The sequence below is a fragment of the Ovis aries genome, chromosome 20, assembly GCF_016772045.2.
Source record: "Ovis aries strain OAR_USU_Benz2616 breed Rambouillet chromosome 20, ARS-UI_Ramb_v3.0, whole genome shotgun sequence".
NCBI classification, from domain to species: domain Eukaryota; kingdom Metazoa; phylum Chordata; class Mammalia; order Artiodactyla; family Bovidae; genus Ovis; species Ovis aries.
The window spans coordinates 43995794-44016942 of NC_056073.1; the positions used below are offsets into that span (position 1 = coordinate 43995794).

At 38.7% G+C, this 21149-nt stretch overlaps 1 protein-coding gene across 1 annotated transcript in view; it reads right to left on the minus strand.

Annotated features, from left to right (window-relative positions):
* Positions 1–445: 445 nt before the first annotated feature.
* TMEM170B (transmembrane protein 170B) overlaps positions 446–21149 on the minus strand; it is a 40139-nt gene continuing 19435 nt past the window's right edge. Inside the window, exon 3 of the mRNA XM_027958480.3 lies at positions 446–8599. Within this exon, the coding sequence (XP_027814281.1) occupies positions 8469–8599 (131 nt within the window). The 3' untranslated portion in view covers positions 446–8468. The remainder of the gene's footprint in view (positions 8600–21149) is intronic.

Genomic DNA, 21149 nt, shown 5'->3' on the forward strand with positions numbered 1-21149 from the left:
TCCATGGGATTCTTCAGGCAAGAATACTGGAGTGGGTTGCCATTTCCTTCTCCAAGGGATCTTCCCTACCCAGGGATCGAACTTAGATCTCCTGTATCGCAGGCAGATGCTTTAACCTCTGAGCCACCAGAGAAGCCTCTAACAGACTAAGTACTCAGTAAAGGGTAGTCATTTATTAACAAAAGTGACAATGGGCTCTTTAAAACAGTGATTCTTAGAAGTAGATGCTTATGTGGCCTGGCACTGTCCTCCATAAAACTGTGAAGTAGGCCAGGTTTGTCTCTTACACGTGATTAACTTGTCAGTGCTGTCTTCCAAATCCAGTGTAAAACTGGCCCAGAAACCTGGCCACAGGGTAAGAGGAGACACTTAGCCTTGTGCCAGGTTTGAGTTTGCAAGGAATGAGTTGATAATGTCTGTCATAAAGAGTCACACGCACCCCATAGAGCTTTTAAAGACAGGTTTATTTATATATAAGTGCATGAAATTGAATACAGAAACTTTATTAAAATACTGTATATTACAAATTTTAACCCAATAAATTCTGTGTAATGACACTTCAGTGCTGGACTCGCTTTTAACAGTTGTTCTGTGTGTATCAGTAAAGAGCTCACCCTGTCTATTACAAAGAGGAGAGACACATACGGACCTCAGAAACGGTCCTGAGATTAGACAGTGTATGATGTTAATTGTGCATCTTTTCTTTAAAGCAATGAATTGGAACCCAGACCTTGTCTTTGCAGACCAACGTTCTGTAAATCAAAAATAACTTGCATATATTTATTGCTGCCCTTTGAAGAAAATGAGTGGTGGAAAATAATTTAAAAATAAAGATCAACATTTCTATGCTTACCACAATTAAACCTGATGCTTACTACAATTAAAAATTCACCGCAAAGTTTGTGTTCTCCGGGAAAGTAGACTATATACACCGTGAGATTTGTACATGAGTTGGAAATAAAAAATTGCTTATATAAAATTAAAAATCAATAGTATACAATATTTACAGCTTGTTAGGTATTATAAATAAACATACTTTTTAAATAACCCTTCAAAATTAAACAGTATTATGTAAACATGCAGTACACATACTCATACAGTGTAGGTCACAGTCTTAACAGAAGGGGGAAAACTGTGTTCACATAATGCAGGTTACTTCATCACATACCCCTTTGTTCTGTGCATTACCCCTCCGAGGTTTCTTCTTCCTGTCTTTAAGTTTCACAGTACGTTAAGTATTTCTAGAGTAAAAAACAAAAAGTCCCTGATGGTAAACATATTCCTAAAAGTGACATGAAGTGTCTGCCCTTGAACTACAATACGAAGCTGACACTGTTCACGCTAGCATCTCTAGTTCACAACAAAACCAAGTTTTAACATTCCACATTTAACTGTCTTGACTACATTTTCTCCCATTTCAAACTTACTTGGAAAGAGGAAAAAAAAAAAAAAAACACCACACATCATGATAATGTAATGAAAGCAGTTGTCATCTGTCAAGGATGAAATAACTGACTTTTTACTAAACCACAAGGAGTTAATTCAATTACATCCTTCCTCAGCTCTGAATTCCCAGCAACAGGCATACCAATCCTGAATTCTGCTAAATTCACTTTGCGAAAGTATCTTAACTTCCAAGGCACTAAGGCATCATTTAGCTTTTAAAAACTGCACTGTGGTTTACTAAATGATTCATCAGTGGTCTGAGTGTTAACACAGTTTATAAGTGAGTTTGTAATACCTATCAGGCAAAGTATATTTTTGCTATGTAAATAAGAACGTTTTAGCTGATTGAGATACAGTTAATCCCCTTGTTCTAGAATGATGAGAGTCAGGAGTTAATACTTCATGGTAGAATCCTATGAATTTTAACCAAGTTAATTAAATGACTCAAATGAAAAATACTGCAGAATTGTATACTGTTCATCTGAATATGCAGAGCTCATGTGTATGTGTGTGTTTGGGAGCCAGCCAGAACTTTTAAAATTCCTCCAGTGTAAATGCATGTGATGCCACAAATACTAAGAAAGTGTCAACAATCAGACTATCAACTCATCCAATATTGAAAGTAAATAATTTTTGATTATAAGTCAAACAGGTGCCTCTCTTTTGCCTTCTATGGAGAAAACTTTAAAATGTCCCTACCCAAAGATACTTAGTGATGATGTGTAAATACAGTAAAGACAAAGGAAACTTCTCACTGCCATTAGTACTATCAAGTTACCATTCATTCACACAGGGCTACAAAAAAGTGATGAGCTTTAGAAATTACCTATATGCAATATGTTCAGAAGAAAGAGTGTCATAGTTATGGTGATTATACAATATAGCTCCTCTTCCTATGTATTTATGTTACACTGCTTCCCAGTTTCAGTTACACACTTAAATGCAGTCCCCAAAAGAGGACAGTCATGTCACCACTGAGCGGAGATATATATTGGTACAGGACACAATCCTAAAAAAAAAAAAAAGAAAACACGTAGGAGGTCCATGCTCTCTTGACTTGCTTATAGTATTTAATTTTCAGCAAGATTACAGCTGCATAACCGTAAGGTGTTGAGAATATTAACATTCTCTTCCTAACCAGTACTTCTGATTCTATCAACAAAATGTACATATGTTTAAACTATCTCATATGAGATTTGTATAGAAGAGGGAGGAATTTTTTTTTTAACTGCTAAATTAGTTCTCAAAAATCAAGACAGGGTTATTATGAAACCTCAACATACGTGCAATGAACGTAAAGAACGTGAAAACAAGGCCCCTGTGCTCAGGGGAGGAGATGGTTACAGCTCAGTGCATTGAGAAATTTGGGTGTTGCCAATAATCTAATAATGTATCAACCGGTTTATCTCCACATTTACGGAAAATACTGTATATATTAAGCGTTACTTTCTCTAGATAAATTCATAAATAAATTTTTAGACAACAGCTTCAGCGACCTCCTTAAAAACACTGTGTTGCCTACATTGAACAGAGATCTCTGAGTGAGTGGGACAAACCGACCGCCACACGCACGAAACCGCAGAACAATTTCAGATGCTTTGTGCTAAGTTTAGTCTCGCATATAAAGAAACACATTTTGCCAACATGCAGTAAATATACTCACACAGTGTCATCTGCAGTCTCAACAGAAGGGGAACCTGTGTTCACATAATGCAGCGTGTTCCGTCAAATGTGTCTGTTTTTGTGCATTACCCTTCCAACCTTTCTTCCCATCTTTAAACTTCCCCTGCTATAAATATGACTACATGTTTGAAAATTTTTTCCATTTTTTAATCAATTAATGTCCTTTTTATGCTGTAGAGTCTTCCTCCACAATGTTATAAAAAGGACAGGAAAAGGGAAATTGCTAGTCAATTTCAACCACTGAGATTCTCAGCCTTGAAACCATTTACCCAGTTACCCAAGTGTTGCCAAACTTCTCTGCAATCTAGGTCACTAGAATTTTTTCAGTAACTTTCTACATTCTTCACATCTTAAAAACAAATAGCGACTCTTTGAAGAATTCTAAGACTTTCGGAGAGGAACGTTTGTTACAAGAGTCAAGTGGCTTGAGTATATTTCAGAAAGTCCTCAACATCTTATTTCTTGAATTATAAAATGGATACAAATTTAAAATAAAAGTATTACCTTTTAAGTTAAAAACAAACAAACAACAAGTAGGGCTTAAGCACCTTTGCTCCAGTTCTGTTCTCCCACAGGCTGGGGTGGCAGGAGAGAGGTGGATGTGGGGGCAGGGGGGTAACTTCCCAACCCCTAAAATGGGCAGAGTAAGCTGCATGCAGTGGAGATTTAATGGGTATTAGGCAGGCTGGAGAAAATAAGGGGTAAGTCCTGGCCATTTCTCACTTTTCCTGCTGTAACTAGTAATACGCACAGCCTGATACTGATTTCTGCTTGTCCTGGCCATTTCTATCACCACCAGCCCCGGAGAAGCGCTCTTGGAAAAATTTCTGCTGATTTAAAAAAAGAGGTTGAAAGTAGGTAAAGAAAGCAACAAAAGATAATTTTTCTTTAAGTTTCCTTCTTAAAATACATGTAGGGAAAATGTGGAAATGAAAGACAATAGATGAATCTTACAAAACAATGTATTTACTTGGTATTGCAGTTTAATTTAAAAAATTAAAATGACTATTGATCATTTCCTATTAAATACTGAGAATTTTCTTAGTATCTACAGGGGACTGATTCCAGGACCCCCATGGGTACCAACTTTGAGGATGTTCAAGGTCCTTATGGAAAATGGTGCCGTACTTGCATTTAACCCACACAGACCCTCCCATATACTTTAAGTCATCTCTTGATTACTTATACTACCTTACACAATGTAAATGCTGTGTAAATGGTGTAAACACTATGACAATGTTCTGTGAACTGTTGCCTGTGTGGGGCATTTTGCTTTTTGGAGCTTTCTGGATTTTCTTTCCAAATATTTCCATCCAAAGTTGGCTGAATCCCTGAATGTGGAACCACAGATATGGAGGGCAAACTATACATTTCTACCATAAACAAAAGGTCAACAAGCGAGAGGTCCTGGATTCAAATCTGTGCCACTGGTGTGCATTCCAGTGTTCTCGTTGCTGTGCCACAGCAGTGGGATCTCAGTTTCTAAAATTCCATTTAGTGAATGAGAAAAGTCAGAACTGGGGGAGCCGGCGGGCTGAGGGAAAAGGACTTAAACTCTCAACTAGAAGCAGGATGTTCTCCCAACTGTTTTAGGATTTAAATCATCTCAGTAGCTCTCGGTGGACTCAAGCGCAGGGAGATCCCATTTGGGGGCATCCTTGTGCTTACTACAGAAAATACTAGGCTCAGCACTTAGTATATATTAGATCCACCAAAAATGCTTACAAAATTGAATTAGTTGGTATGTAAGTGCCAGCCTGGGCACATTGACTTGGCAGCTCCATTCTCCCGATCTTTATTATAGGTTCTCTAAAGACGTTTTCCAAGAACATTTTTTTAAACTTGTTCTTGTTCCTTATACCACAAATAGGATATACAGGGTAGCTTATTTCTTTATTTCTCACTCAAAGTACAAACAAAATCTCCACATTTTGGGAGGATGGTGGAAACACACGCTGCAAATACCAAGAAAGCACACCGGGCTACAAACTGTAAAGCTGTTGGGTAAACACGAAGATCTAAAGGAAGAGTAACTGACTTGTGTGAACACAGAATATGGACAAAACTTAGGACTCACGTTATTCCAGACAACCAGTGGAATTGTCCAGGGGGGACTGCTGGCACCTTCTTCAATTAAAGGTTTTAAGCATCACTTGTAGCTCAGATGAGGCCCCTAACTCTGATCTATGGACATTTCTAACCAGTGTGTTAAGTAATTAATGATTAGTTTGGGCAGACAGGAGTCTCTTTCTCGAGGAACTGATTTCACTGTCAGCCATATTTTATTAGCATTTCTTAAGATAAAGATGTATAAACTGCTGAGGCTCTCAGCCCCCTTCCCTCTTGCATTTACCACACACAAAAAAAATGTTTACTGCTAAATCACACACAAATTTTAAGAATAACCCAAATATGTCAATATGGACTATTGTTATATCACAAACAAGGATATCCAGCACTAAGAAAGCAAGAAAAATTTCCCCCAATTCAAAAATCTCAAACTTCCTCAAATCTGTTTAAAAGATCATTCAGCTGAGCAAATACATGAAATTCTCCATTACATCAAAGTGTTCACTGAACAAAAGCTTTCCAGTTAGACTCTATTCATTTACAGCAGCTTTACATATATATGTGTATGTGTGAGTATAATAACATATATATGTGTAGATATATATCATTCAATGTTTTCTTTGCCTCTATAAGAAAACCATTGACCTTTTTAAAAAAATCTCAGAAACAGCTATTAAAACATTTCATCCATTCACACTATCAGCTGCATTTCACAACATCAGAAGAGTAACAGTTGCACAAAATCCCAATGAAAGTAACTAAAAACAACGGAAGAAACCAAAAATTCCCCCAAAGTTAAAAGCACAGGTGCAGGCATACACACACACACAGCTCGTAATATAAAGCAACTTGGTAATGAGATAATTGCAGGGCACTCTACAAACTGATCCACCTTCTTACACTTCTACCCGAGAGCAAAACAGGAGTTTAAATCTCTTTGGTCCATGCAGCCATACATTTAACATGTCCGAGTTATTTTCTGGCTAATTTCAGATTCTGAACCACGTGCCCCAGTTACCTTACCATGATAACTTTCTGAAAACATAAACTAATCATGTGTTAAAATAAATATTCATTTCTGTAGAATCTCAATTTCAATACATTATTGATAATTTCTCCCCAGGAATATGAACACTTTAAATTACTGGCAGAATAACCAAAGTAAGGGAAGAAAGTGATTCAAATCTAACAGAAAAGGAAAAGTCAAGTTGACTTGAGAGATTTAGACCTAAATTTAAGAAAACATCAGGAATATAAAGAACATGTGAAACTAATTTCAGGCTGAACATAATGAAAATAATCCACTTTAAGATTTTCTTTAAAGATCTCTAAGAATGCATAGTTGCTTCTTGGCTTCTTTTAAAACAGATTTCCAAACCACAGTGTTATTAAAACTACCCTGCCCCAAACTGGCTTCATACTGGAAAAATACCCCCAACACATCATCGAGTTGCTGATATATTCTGCTTTTTGGTAGAGAAAAGGTGGTGTGGGCGACAAAGGTCTTAAATCTGATTGGGACCTAGTAGAAACTTCCTTGTTACCCAGTTAGATTATAGAAGAGCGAGGCTAGAGTGTGGAGATTATCTTTTGGATTGTCCATAACTTCCTATTTTCTGCAACTGGCTCTTCTTTTGAATTAACATATATATAATCACGGGCTTCTCAGGTGGTGCAGTGGTCAAGAATGGAGATGCGGGTTCAATCCCTGGGTCAGGAAGATGCCCTGGAGGAGGAAGTGGCTACCCACTCCAGTATTCTTGCCTGGAGGATCCCATGGACAGAGGAGCCTGAGAGGGGCTGCAGTCTATGGGGTTGCAAAGAGCCAGACATGAATAGCAACTAAACAACAATGTATAATTGTATCTAGTACTCAAAAAGTCTCAGTAGGAGATGAATTCAACCAGTTTCTATGCTTCCCTTACTTATACTCTCAAATACAATTACATATTGCCAAAACCTCTTAAAATGTTTTATACTAATAACTTTTTCATTCTAATAAATGTCATTGTAGATGCTAGTAAATTTAAATAACAAAATAAAACAAGAGTTGAAAAACTGAATCACTTAAATATATGTTCAACACTATACTGATATGCTGAGAATAACTGCCAAATTTTAAAATTATTTACTATATTCCCCAATTTTTACTTAGAGAAATTATGATGCTACCATACTCAAAATAAGATCATTTATTATTCTTCCTATATGACTTGTTTCTTAACTTGTTCCTTACAAGTGAGGCTTCTTGTTTTCACAGCCTAATTTAGGCCACTCTTTATATATATTTGATACTCCAGGATGAGAGACTGCTTACGTTTAGTCAAAAATAAGATATATGCAATAAGTAATATAATCCCACTGAGATACTAGTTGTAAAGATGTTTTCTCCATGAGATACATGGCAGAAACTTTCTTCAGAAGGATCAAGAATAGGATGTGCATTTCAGACTTTTCTTACAAAATTTATAAGAAAATTTTCAAATTAAATTTTCATGACACACAAACTACAATCAATATGTGTGACCCCAAAAGTTTTTAAATTCATAGCAACAGAATGTTTACGTATGAGGGAAACTATTAAAGAGTGTTATTTGAGTGAGTGAAAAGGATGCACCCTACAGATCTACTTTGAATCCTTAAAAGAGTCTAGCAGTTTTCCATTCAGTATCATTTTCCATGTAAAGTAAATAACAATAAATACCTAGTTTATATGAAAGCCCTAAATCCCAGAAACGTTCAACATTAAAAATCAGGTAATTTGTCTCATAAATGATGATATTCAGCACTCATACAGGATTTAGCATTACAAAACAAAATTTCTCACTACATCACCTGAATTCATGTCAAATATGTTCACAGCACTCATCTACAGCTACACTTGCAAGTTTCACATGATCAATGTTAAAAAAAAAAAGAGTTTGGCACATGTATCAGTTCTTCAAAACGTCCCTGTAACTTAACACAACACTGTTAAGAATGATGATTCAACACCAGTGTTAACCTGATTGGCAGCTAAACAAGGTGCTTTTTCTTGTAGCGTCACGCAGCGGTGCGCCTTGCCCGGGACGGAGGCACGTAAGGTGCGGTGCGGTAGTGCAATCATTGAACACCAGAGGGCGATCTTCCCACACGGCCCAAGGCCTTGGGTTTCGACCTGCTCCTTCCACGTCCTTGTACGATCTCACGCCCACTCGCTAACGACGCCGTTTTCAGAGAATCTGTACGTCTGTTTCCTTATGTGAAGTAAAGACATTCTCACAGAAACCTCAGAGTGTGGCGAGGATCCTTGAGAAGGAGATGATGAGCGTCAGTACTGTCTGTCCAACGCCCCACACCAGGGCTTCCAAGGGGGCCATGTTCTTCCCGGCCACTCGGTAAATGCCGGCCACGGCTGCACCTGGCGAGAGAGGAGAGACAACACGTTCACTCCCGAGGCACGCTGCACGGCTGGGCTCGCTTTCCCCGTGAGCCAAACAGCAAGTCACCAGGCATTCTCATTTTACAGTTTTCTAGGAAAGAGTTCGGAGAAGGCAATGGCACCCCACTCCAGTACTCTTGCCTGGAAAATCCCATGGACGGAGGAGCCTGGTGGGCTGCAGTCCATGGGGTCGCGAAGAGTCTGACACGACTGAGTGACTTCACTTTCACTTTTCACTTGCATGCATTGGAGAAGGCAATGGCACCCCACTCCAGAGTTCTTGCCTGGAGAATCCCAGGGACGGGGGAGCCTGGTGGGCTGCCGTCTATGGGGTGGCAGAGTCTGACACGACTGAGCGACTCAGCAGCAGCAGCAGGAAAGAGTTTCCACGTGACTGGTTACCAGCTACACCCTACCATACCACACTCACCCACAAAACCGAATAACAGGCTTTTCAATTCGACTGCAAAATACGTATTTATGGTATACACTGCTTAACTGACACAAGGTATGTTCATAAAAAATGAATCATTCATTACTGTAATCTCTCAGCTGGGTGTTGACTCGGCCAGATCCCATCAGTATTTTTAAAAACATATGACACAATATATTGATAATCAGAAATAATAATATAGAAAAACTACACAATTTAATATAATTTCTAAATTATTCAAGAAAAAGTTAATATTAAATAAACTTTTATTTCTTTCAGTAAAATGAATTCTTACATGTCATAAATAATATCAGAATTTTGAATAATGTACTTTACAATCTACTGGTTTAAGTATTTGAATAAAACTGTAAAGTTATCTGGAGACTAGTATTTTGACATCTAATAAAAGTGGAAGATGAACCTGACATCTGTTCCAAGAAAATTTTTTAGGTATCAGGCACTTCTGAGAATGAGAGAATCTCAGGCACCTTAGCGCCCTGAGGCTCTGGTTCAACACTTTTATCTTATTGCTATATATATATATAGTGGGATCTAAGAGTCTGACTTTAAAAGTACACTCAAATCATAAAAGGAGGAAACATTTAAACTACGGTTACAGCATTTAACAGGTTGAAAAGGCCTTAAAACTTTTGTCTAGGAAAAACTGTCTATATATTCCTAGAATGGTCAAACAAAAGGGAAGAACAATAATGTTATTCGAAGACACTTGAATTACAGTCATTTGAGATAGAAATCTACTCACAAAAATTAGCTAAGAATTAATTCCATAGTTCATCTAAATTTTCCAAATAAAAATCATTATTCTCCTCTATAGAAGATACAAATAGGAAAAGCAAATTATTAATTTAAGCCAAGGGCTTTCATATACATATTTTAAAGAAAGAAATTAAAATGTATATTTATAGTATGTAACTTGTCAGAAAATTTACAAATATTATCTTAAATATCATACCATTCCTGAGTATTATTACTTAATTTAAAGATGAAAAAAAGAGAGGTTCAGAGATTTTCAGTTACTAGTCCAAGAAAATACAGTTAAGCACAGAGCTGGAATTTCAATCCAGATTAGTCTGGCTATAAATCTCCAAATCATTCTATCATTTTACATTTACACCAAGTGAAAAAATAGAATAAGAAATTCAGTAACTGATAATTACATCAATATTAAATAAAATTCCTAGGAGCACCAACATTTATTCAGTCAAGTAGAAAACTTTGCTAGTATAATTGGTCATATCCTTGAATTTTAATTTTTTTTTTTTTGGCTACACAATGCAGCACACAGGAATTCAGTTCCCCAACCAGGGATCAAACTCAAACCCCCTGCAACGGAAGTGGGAGTCTTAACCACTGGACCACCAGGGAAGCCCTATCCTCAAATTTTAGAACTGGATAACAACCTGAAAAAATTTTAAATATCTTAGGCTTCTCTGTTATCAGAAAATATGTTAAAATAAACCTGAGAAATACTGGTTTTACTTTGGATTTTCCCTAGATTTCCATGACTATCTTCAATTTTAAAAACCACAATTTGGCCTCCATTTCTCCAGCACTAAATTCCCCTGGTGGCTGAGATGGTAAAGAATCCGCCTGTAATGCAGGAGACCTAGGTTCGATCCTTGGGTTGGGAAGATCCCCTGGAGGAGGGAATGGTAACCCATTCCAGTATTCTTGCCTGGAGAAGCCCCACAGACAGAGGAGCTTGGCGGGCTACAGTCTATGGGGTCACAAAGAGACTGAGCAACTAAAAAGAAAAATAATTTCAAAAATTATCTAAGAGGTGAAAAACATAAGCTGAGGCTGCCTGGGAAGTACCAAATATGTTAATTCCAACAACTCATGCTTATATAAGGTTAGGAATATGGATTTTGGAGTTAGACTTGTGGGTTAAAATCCGAGCTCACTTATGAGTAGCTGTGTGACAATGAGCAAGCACCTAACCTCTCTGTGCCTTATTCCCTCAAATGTAAAATGTGTGGGTTTGAAGAGTAAGAGATATTTGGAAAGTATTTAGAACAGTGTCTGGTCCTACTACGTACTCCAACTTTTGATTAGTAGTTGTCTCAGTAGTACATGATAAATGAGTTTCCAATCAGTGATTCATCATTCAAGTTCAGTTCAGTTACTCAGTCCTGTCCAAGACTCTTTGTGACCCCATGAATCGCAGCATGCCAGACCTCCATGTCCATCATCAACTCCTGGAGCTTACCCAAACTCATGTCCATCGAATCAGTGATGCCATATAACCATCTCATCCTCTGTCATCCCCTTCTCCTCCCGCCTTCAATCCTTCCCAGCATCAGGGGCTTTTCCAATGAGTCAGTTCTTCACATCAGGTAGCCAAAGGATTGGAGTTTCAGCTTCAGCATTAGTCCTTCCAATGAATATTCAGGACTGATTTCCTTTAGGATGGATTGCTTGGATCTCCTTGCAGTCCAAGGGACTCTCAAGAGTCTTCTCCAATGCCACAATTCAAAAGCATCAATTCTTCAGCGCTCAGCTTTCTTCATAGTCCAACTCTCACATCCCTACATGACCACTGGAAAAACCATAGCTTTGACTAGATGGACCTCTGTTGTTAAAGTAATATCTCTCCATTTTAATATGCTGTCTAGATTTGGTCATAGCTTTTCTTCCAAGGAGCAAGCATCATTTAATTTCATGGCTGCAGTCACCATCTGCAGTGATTTTGGAGCCCCAAAATACAGTTTCTCACTGTTTCGCCATCTATTTGCCATGAAGTGATGGGACCAGATGCCATGATCTTAGTTTTCTCAATGTTGAGTTTTAAGCCAACATTTTCACCCTCCTCTTTCATTTTCATCAAGAGGCTCTTTAGTTCTTTTTTGCTTTCTGCCATAAGGGTGGTGTCATCTGCATATCTGAGGTTATTGATTTTTCTTCCAGCAACCTTGATCCCAGCTTGTGCTTCATCCAGCTTGGCATTTCACATGATATATTCTGCATATCAGTTAAATAAGCAGGGTGACAATATACAGCCTTGATGTACTCCTTTCCCTATTTGGAACCAGTCTGTTGTTCCACGTCCAATTCTAACCATTGCTTCCTGACCTGCATCCAGATTTCTCAAGAGGCAGGTCAGGTGGTCTGACATTCCCATCTCTTTAAGAATTTTCCACAGTTTGTTGTGATCCACAGTCAAAGGCTTTGGCATAGTCAATAAAGCAAAAGTAGATGTTTTTCTGGAACTCTCTTGCTTTTTTGATGATCCAGCAGATGCTGGCAATTTGATCTCTGGTTCCTCTGCCATTTCTAAATCCAGCTTGAACATCTGGAAGTTCATGGCTCATGTACTATTGAAGTCTGGCTTGGAGAATTTTGAGCATATCTTTGCTAGCATGTAAGATGAATGTTGTATGGAACAATTGATAGCCATTTGGAAGAAATAAATTTAGGTCCCTATTTCACACCACTCCCCAAAGTAAATTTCAGATGGATTAAAAAACTAAATGCTAAAAACAAACAAATGAAATGAATTTTCCTTGGAAGGTTGTACTTACACAACCATAAATAATCCACTTTTCTTTATATTCTTTCAAGAAACAGAGGGTAAGATCTTCAAGCCCATGACGTCAAGGGTAGAAAACCCAGTGTAAAACTCCAGTTTCCAAAATCAAGGGAGACACTGTAGTGTTATACAGAAAATAAAATGAACTGCCATCTTCCTCCCTGTGGATAATCAGGAACCAATGTGTAAGTCATAGCTTCCCTCTAAAAGAAGCACTTCACAGTAGTTCCCACTGCATCATATCATTGCACAACCCGGAGGCACTAGCTAGAGAAGACTGTTCCAGTGGAACTCTTCAGCAAAAAGATCAGAAAGAAGATAGTTTTGTGTGCCTATTAAATGATTTTGGAAACACTGCTATTAAATACTGAGCAGACAGGAAGCAGTATTTACAAAATATATGTAGATTATAAAATTAAAACCAACAGATGCCCAAGTACCATCTTCCAAATGTTCACAGGAACATTACTATTTTATGTGAGGTTCCCATGGACTCCCTTGTCACACCCCATTTCCTCCCAAGTTTGGTTTTCATCATTCCTTTGCTTTTCTTCAGCATTACCACCCGCCTATATCCTCAGATATTAAGTTTTTAAATAAGCAAATTTTATATAATTTGATACTGTAAGTATTTTGGAATTTTTGGCTGTTTGTGGCTCAGATGATAATGAATCCACCTGCCATGTGGGAGACCTAGGTTCAGTCCCTGGGTTGGCAAGATCCCCTGGAGGAGGGCATGGCAACTCACGCCAGTATTCTTGCCTGGAGAATCCCACCGACAGAGCCTGTAGCCTGGTGGGCTACAGTCCATAGGGTCGCAAAGAGGTGGACACGACTGAATGACTAAGCACAGCACATATGTCAGGAAATTATCCAGGCTGTTGTATAATATAGAGCTGTAATTCATACATTTCCACTGTTGTGCAGAATTCTTAGTATGGATATACCACAACCTATTTGTCCTTTCTAATGTGGATGACACTGTTTCTAATTCTTAACAATGACAAACCCTGCTTCTGTGAACATCCTTGTAATATGACCCCCAGCACACATACTAAACCGAGTTTCCCTACAACATGTGGGTATGCCTGTTACGGCACTTTCAACTTTACTAGGTAATGCCAATTTGTTTCCTAAGTATTTGAACCAATTTATATTCCAGTTACTCCATATCCTCAGGAGCAGCTGATATCTTTAAAAACACTTTTTTTTTTTGGTCAATCTGGGTAAGAGATGTTATCTCTGCAATTAATTTGTGTTCCCCTGATATTTAATGTCACAGAGCTTTTCCTCACATATTAAAATCTGACCATTAGGGTTTCTACTTTTACGAAATGCCTTGACAAATCTTTTGTGCATTTTTCTACTAGACTGTCACTTTCTTCTTTGATTCATAGGGTTTTAAAAAACATAGTTTGGATGTTAATCTATTGACATTTATATAAGCTAACAAATGTCTTACCCCAACTTGTGCTTTAGTTTTCACTCTTGTTAAGGTATATTTTGCTGAACAATAGCCAGCTGAAAAAGTACAAATATTGTGATCCTTATTTTCTTGGTGAAATATATGCAAGAATGAAGAGGGTAGAAGTGTAATAGGCTGCATGAAATAAATGAAACATGTTTGGAATGGCCACTGTGAACGATGGCAGAAGGTATCAGCTAGAAATAAGTAAAGATTCCCCAAAGCATTAGGGAGCTAGAGAAGACTGGCATAGCAAAGATGAAGCAGGGAAAACAATTCTGCTGAATGTTTTAAATGGTTTAAAAAAATCAAAGGAAGAGTATTATTTCATGATACATGAAAATTATATGAAATTCAACTTTTAATGTCCATAAACAAAGTTGCATTGGCATATAGCCACAGTCATTTCTGATACTGAACTACCTTTGCATTTCCAGGATAACATTTTTTTTTCAAACTTTAAACGTCTTGTTTTGTGTTGGAGTGGAGGGGATTAGCAATGTTGTGGTCGTTTCAGGTGAACAGTGAACAATACATACGCGTGCATCCATTCTTCCCCAAACTCCCCTCCCATCCAGGCTGCCACATAACACTGAGTAGAGATCGTATGCTGTACAGGAAGCCCTGCTTGGTAGGATAATACTCCCGAAGCAAATGAACCTATACTTTTCCATTTTTCTGTAGTCTGCATCTTGTTTAGCAAGAAGATTATACTGATTCAGCAAACATGCTGTGCACAGCTTCTAACCTTTCCATTTTCTGCAATAATCTGGATAAATAGGAACTGTTCCCGGAAAATCTGGTAGAACTCTTCTGTAAACCTCATTTGAGGTTGGACTTCTTTCAGGGAAGAGGGATCTTCAATATTTCAACTGTTTAACAATATTTATTGTATTACTCATATTTTCTATTTCTTCTCATGCCAATTTTGACAATTTATACTGAGGAATATATAGCTGTGTATAAAACTGCTATTTTTATAATTTTTTATTCTACCTTTACTGTCAAGCCTGTAGTTATTTCTTCTATTTTATCCCACATTTTATTTCTCTGTCTTAACTATTTTAGAGCTAAGGCAGCAATATATTTGCCTTATTATCTCTCTAGAAAATTAGTTTTTTGCTTTGTTATTAATCTTTCATAAACTTTACTTAAAAAACAGCAATTCTTTATACTAATAAAACTAAACAACATACCATGTACAACAACCATAACGTAATAAGGGTTTAGGAATTAACTTAATCAAAATGTATAACTCTCCTATTGGGAGAAAAAAAAACTTTTAAACTCTAACAAAAGAACCAAAAAATGAACTGAACAAATGGCGATACATTACATGTTCTTGCACAGAATAATTTAATATGTCAATTTTTCCCAAATTAACCTCTTACCTTGTATTAAATCCCCACAAAAATCACAGCTATACTTTTTGAGGAATTCAGTAGACATATTCTAGAATTTATATAAAAGAATAAAGGTCCACGAATAGTTATGTGAACTTCGATAAAGAAGAAAATAAGGGACCAGCTCTACCAGATATTAAGAAAGAGTACAAAACAGGAGAGATAAAAAATGAGGCCTTGCTGAAACAACAGCTAAAAAGACTAAAAAAATCAGAACAGAGTTCAGAGACAGATCCATGTACCTTGAGGACATAGTATACAACCAAAGATGGATCAATGGATGGATTTTTTTTAGGATGTGGTAAAAATTGACTTACTCTGTGGAAGGAAAAAAAAAACAACCCCTGAAATCCTACCTAATTCCAAAAATGAAGACAGACTCTACACCAGAAGGCAGATTATGACCTGAATGTTCAACATCTGCCTTTGTAAATAAAGTTTTATTGGAAGAAAACATGCCCATTCATTTACCTGTATCTATGACAACTGCACTCATCTCACACGCTAGCAAAGTAATGCTCAAAATTTTCCAAGCCAGGCTTCAGCAATACGTGAACCGTGAACTTCCTAATGTTCAAGCTGGTTTTAGAAAAGGCAGAGGAACCAGAGATCAAATTGCCAACATCCACTGGATCATGGAAAAAGCAAGAGAGTTCCAGAAAAACATCTATTTCTGCTTTAATGACTATGCCAAAGCCTTTGACTGTGTGGATCACAATAAACTGTGGAAAATTCTGAAAGAGATGGGAATACCAGACCACCTGACCTGCCTCTTGAGAAACCTATATGCAGGTGAAGAAGCAACAGTTAGAACTGGACATGGAACAACAGACTGGTTCTAAATAGGAAAAGGAGTATGGCAAGGCTGTATACTGTCACCCTGCTTATTTAACTTCTATGCAGAGTACATCATGAGAAACACTGGGCTGGAAGAAGCACAAGCTGGAATCAAGATTGCTGGGAGAAATATCAATCACCTCAGATATGCAGATGACACCACCCTTATGGCAGAAAGTGAAGAGGAACTAAAAAAACCTCTTGATTAAAGTGAAAGAGGAGAGTGAAAAAGTTGGCTTAAAGCTCAACATTCAGAAAACGAAGATCACGGCATCTGGTCCCATCACTTCATGGCAAATAGATGGGGAAACAGTGGAAACAGTGTCAGACTTTATCTTTTTGGGCTCCAAAATCACTGCAGATGGTGACTGCAGCCATGAAATTAAAAGACGCTTACTCCTTGGAAGGCCAACCTAGATAGCATATTGAAAAGCAGAGACATTGCCAACAAAAGTCCGTCTACTTAAGGCTATGGTTTTTCCTGTGGTCATGTATGGATGTGAGAGTTGGACTGTGAAGAAAGCTGAGCAGCGAAGAATTGATGCTTTTGAACTGTGGTGTTGGAGAAGACTCTTGAGAGTCCCTTGGACTGCAAGGAGATCCAACCAGTCCATTCTGAAGGAGATCAGTCTTGGGTGTTCTTTGGAAGGAATGATGCTAAAGCTGAAACTCCAATACTTTGGCCACCTCATGTGAAGAGTTGACTCATTGGAAAAGACTCTGATGCTGGGAGGGATTGGGGGCAGGAGGAAAAGGGGATGACAGAGGATGAGATGGCTGGATGGCATCACCGACTTGACGGACGTGAGTTTGAGTGAACTCTGGGAGTTGGTGATGGACAGGGAGGCCTGGCGTGCTGCGATTCATGGGGTCACAAAGAGTCGGACACGACTGAGCGACTGAACTGAACTGAACTGATGGCTGTTTTTAAGTCCTAATGGCAGAGCTGGAGAGTTGTGACAGAGACCATCTAGCCTGCAACATTTAAAACAGTTATTATCTGGCCTCTCAAGAAAATTTTTGCTCAGTCCTGCTCTAGATAAAGACTTTACTACAAAGGTAAAACTATAAAATTGACAAAACAGAATATATAAGAATATCTTTTGACCTTAGTGTGGGAGAGAACATAAATAAAATTATAAATTATAAACCACAGGCAAAAAACTCTTTAAGCTGGTTACAGAGAATAAGAATTTCTGCTCAATGAACCATATCATGAATAAAGGTACTGCTAAAAGACAAAGAAGTTATTTGAGAAGTACAAAACCAATAAGACACCAATATATCTAAGAAACATCTATCATTTAATAAGGAACAAGGACCCCAAAAGAAAAGCACAGAATTAAACATAGCAATTTGCAGGAAAAAAAGCTTAAATATCTAATAAGAACAGAAAGAGATGTTCAAATACATTAGTAATCAGAGAAATGCAAATCAAACCAACAAAGAGATGTCACTAATTTAGCCCTCAGACTTGCTAAAATTAGACAGCAACACAATGCCAAGCAATGGCATTATATAGAAACCCATTTCCTCCTAATTCTGGTATTAACTATCAGTACTAATTAAAATGAAAAGTCACCCTATCCTGGAAATAAAAATCTAAGAGGTAGTAAAATTTAATAGTTATGTATCTATATTCAGTCGGTCATCATTTTGCTGAATGGAATATATAGCTGTGACTGTGCTATCGCTCACAAAATGCATTTAAGAAAATAAATGCAGGTAAATATTCACATTGGATAGTTTTCTTCATTCAAGTGTTTGCAGGTCAGAAAATTAGCCAGAAGAAATTTGTATGTTTTATCGTTAACCTGGATACAAGTTTTTACTTGAAATTGTGTCAGACATATTTGTGATAGTCACTCAGTCATGTCCGACTCTTTGTGACCCCATGGACTGTGTAGCCTGCAGGCTCTTCTATCCATGGAATTCTCCAGGCAAATACTGGAGTGGGCTGCCATTCCCTTCTCCAGGGGCTCTTCCCAACCCAGGGATCAAACACCGGTCTCCTGCATTGCAGGCAAATTTTTACAGTTTGAACCACCAAGGGAGGCCAGACATATCTGTAAGGAATTCTAAAATCATCAGTTTCTAAAATCATTAGTATGTTTTATTCTTGACTGAGTTGAAAGTAATGCACACACCCATCATTAGAGATACACGGAAGTAGAATAATGTTCTCTTTAAACGTTCAGTGACTTATGTCAATAAACACACATGTAATACACACACTATTTTCGGCTTCTGAACAAGCTGTTCCCTCGTCCTTCCGCCTCTGCTCATGGTTCCACAGCTACAGCAGCGGCCACATCAAAAACAGGAGCCATCCCGTTTCAGGTCTCCTCGTACGTCTCCACAGCGAGCAACGACTCATCTGGACTCTCCCCTTTGTGACAGTTCTTACAGCAACTCTTCCATCTCACTGCCACAGCCTATTCCAGATCCAGCCTCAAATTCAGACCAAAAATTAAAGCCTCCACTCTTTCTTTCTCCCTCTCCCCCCGCCCCCTCTTCCCTCCTCCACTTTCTTCTTCCTGCCTCTATGCTTCCTCCCTCACTATGTCCATCTATCCAACCAACCAGTATTTCCTGAGTATCTGTTACATTCCGGGTGCTGTCTTATTGCTGGAGATTCAGCAGTGATGAAGACAGGCAAGGCCCCTGCTCTCTCAGAGTTTCCTTTTGGTTCTTTCTTCACATATACTTATTCTACATTCAGCCACAAAACAAATTTTCCTAGTGAACTGCTCTGCCCCTTGCCAATCCCTTTCTAAAATATCAACTTGCTTTCTGTGGCCTGCAGAATAAAGCCCAAACTCTGGCTGACCTTCCAGGATCTTTGAGGATCTGGCTTGTCACAGCTGAATTTCCCATTACTCCACTCTGTACACTTGGTGCTTCAGCTAAACCTGATTGCTTGTTTTAAACCCTATGGCAAAGGGAATGAAGTAGCATACAAGAGAGTTACAGGTGAATACAGCAACAACAACAAAAAAACCTAACACAAGATGACACACAAGAATAGTAAATGAAGAAAGGAAGAGAAAATAGACTGCTCACTGCTTCCCACAGCTGTGCCTAGGGCAGACCCAGAGCCCCGGGCACAGGGCTTTGTTCTCAGGCAAGGCACACTGATCACTCCATGGAAAGGTGACTGTGCCACAAGAGGAGGGAGGCCACAGAGCTACGGTAGGAGCAGATTTCCTCTCATCTCTGAGCTAAGGAGGGTCTTGCACACATCCAGTGGTGGCAGGCAGCTGCCCTGACCTCACGGAAACAGGGCAAGTGACCAGCAACAGAAGCACTACTGTTTGCTGGTGGTGATGAGACCACGGCAGCAGACGGCAGCACCCAGTGTCGAGCAGAACCATGCGAAGGAAGCGGCTGAGGCCCCTCCAGGCTCAACAGGACACATCAAAGTCCTGGCTTAACTAGCACAGCAGAACCTAAGGCTAGAGCTGGGGCCTCAATGCTGTGGTAAGAGGTGAAGGTCAGAGGGCATGAACCTGGGGCCTGCAGGACACACACATGAGGCAGGGAAGTAAAAAACCTCCAGACAACTGGAGGACACCATAAAGTGGCTAACAGTTCCTAGCAGGCCAAGGGAGATTCATGTCGTAACAACTCGTGTTGAAGAAGGAAGTGCACGATTAGAGTCAGTTAATCTCTGACACAGGAGGCAAGAATATAAAATGGAGAAGAGACAGTCTCTTCAATAAGTGGTTCTGGGAAAATTGAGAAGCTACATATAAAAGAATGAAATTAGAACCTTCTCTAATATCACAAACAAAAATTAACTAAAAATGGACTGAAGACCTAAATGTAACACTGGATACTATAAAATGCCTAGAGGAAAACATAGGCAGGACATTCTTTGAAATAAATTGCAGCAATCTTTTTTTTTCGATCCATCTCCCAGAGAAATGGAAGCAAAAGCAAAAATAAATAAATGGCACCTAATTAAACTTAAAAGCTTTTTGCATAGCAAAGGAAACACAAACAAAATGAAAAACACAACCTATGGACCAGGAGAAAATATTTGCTAATGATGGGACCAACATTTGCTAATGATTTCCAAAATATACAAGCTGCTCATAAAGCTCAATATTTAAAAAAAAACCAACGACCCTATCACTAAATGGACAAAAGACCTAAATGGATATTTTTCCAAAGACGACATACAGATGGCCAACAGGCACATGAAAAGATGCTCAACATCACTAATTATCAGAGAAATGCAAATCAAAACTACAATACGATATCACTTCACAACAGTTAGAATGGTCATTATTACAAAGTCTATAAATAATAAATGCTTGAGAGAGTGTGGAGAAAAGGAAAACCTACTAAACTGTTGGGAATATAAACTGGGACAGCCACTATGGAGAACAGCATGCTGCTGCTGCTGCTGCTGCGAAGTCGCGTCAGTCGGGTCCGACTCTGTGCGACCCCATAGATGGCAGCCCACCAGGCTCCCCCGTCCCTGGGATTCTCCAGGCAAGAACACTGGAGTGGGTTGCCATTTCCTTCTCCAATGAATGAAAGTGGAAAGTGAAAGTGAAGTCGCTCAGTCATGTCTGACTCCTAGCGACCCCATGGACTGCAGCCCACCAGGCTCCTCCATCCATGGGATTTGCCAGGCAACAGTACTGGAGTGGGTCACTACTGCCCTCTCCACGGAGAACAGCATAGAAGTTCTTTAAAAAACTAAAAATACAGCTTGTGTGTGTGTGTTAATTGCTCAGCAGTGTCTGACTCTGCGACCCCATGGACTGTAACCTGCCAAGTTCCTCTGTCCATGGAATTCTCCAGAATTCTGGATTCTCAGGAATAATGGA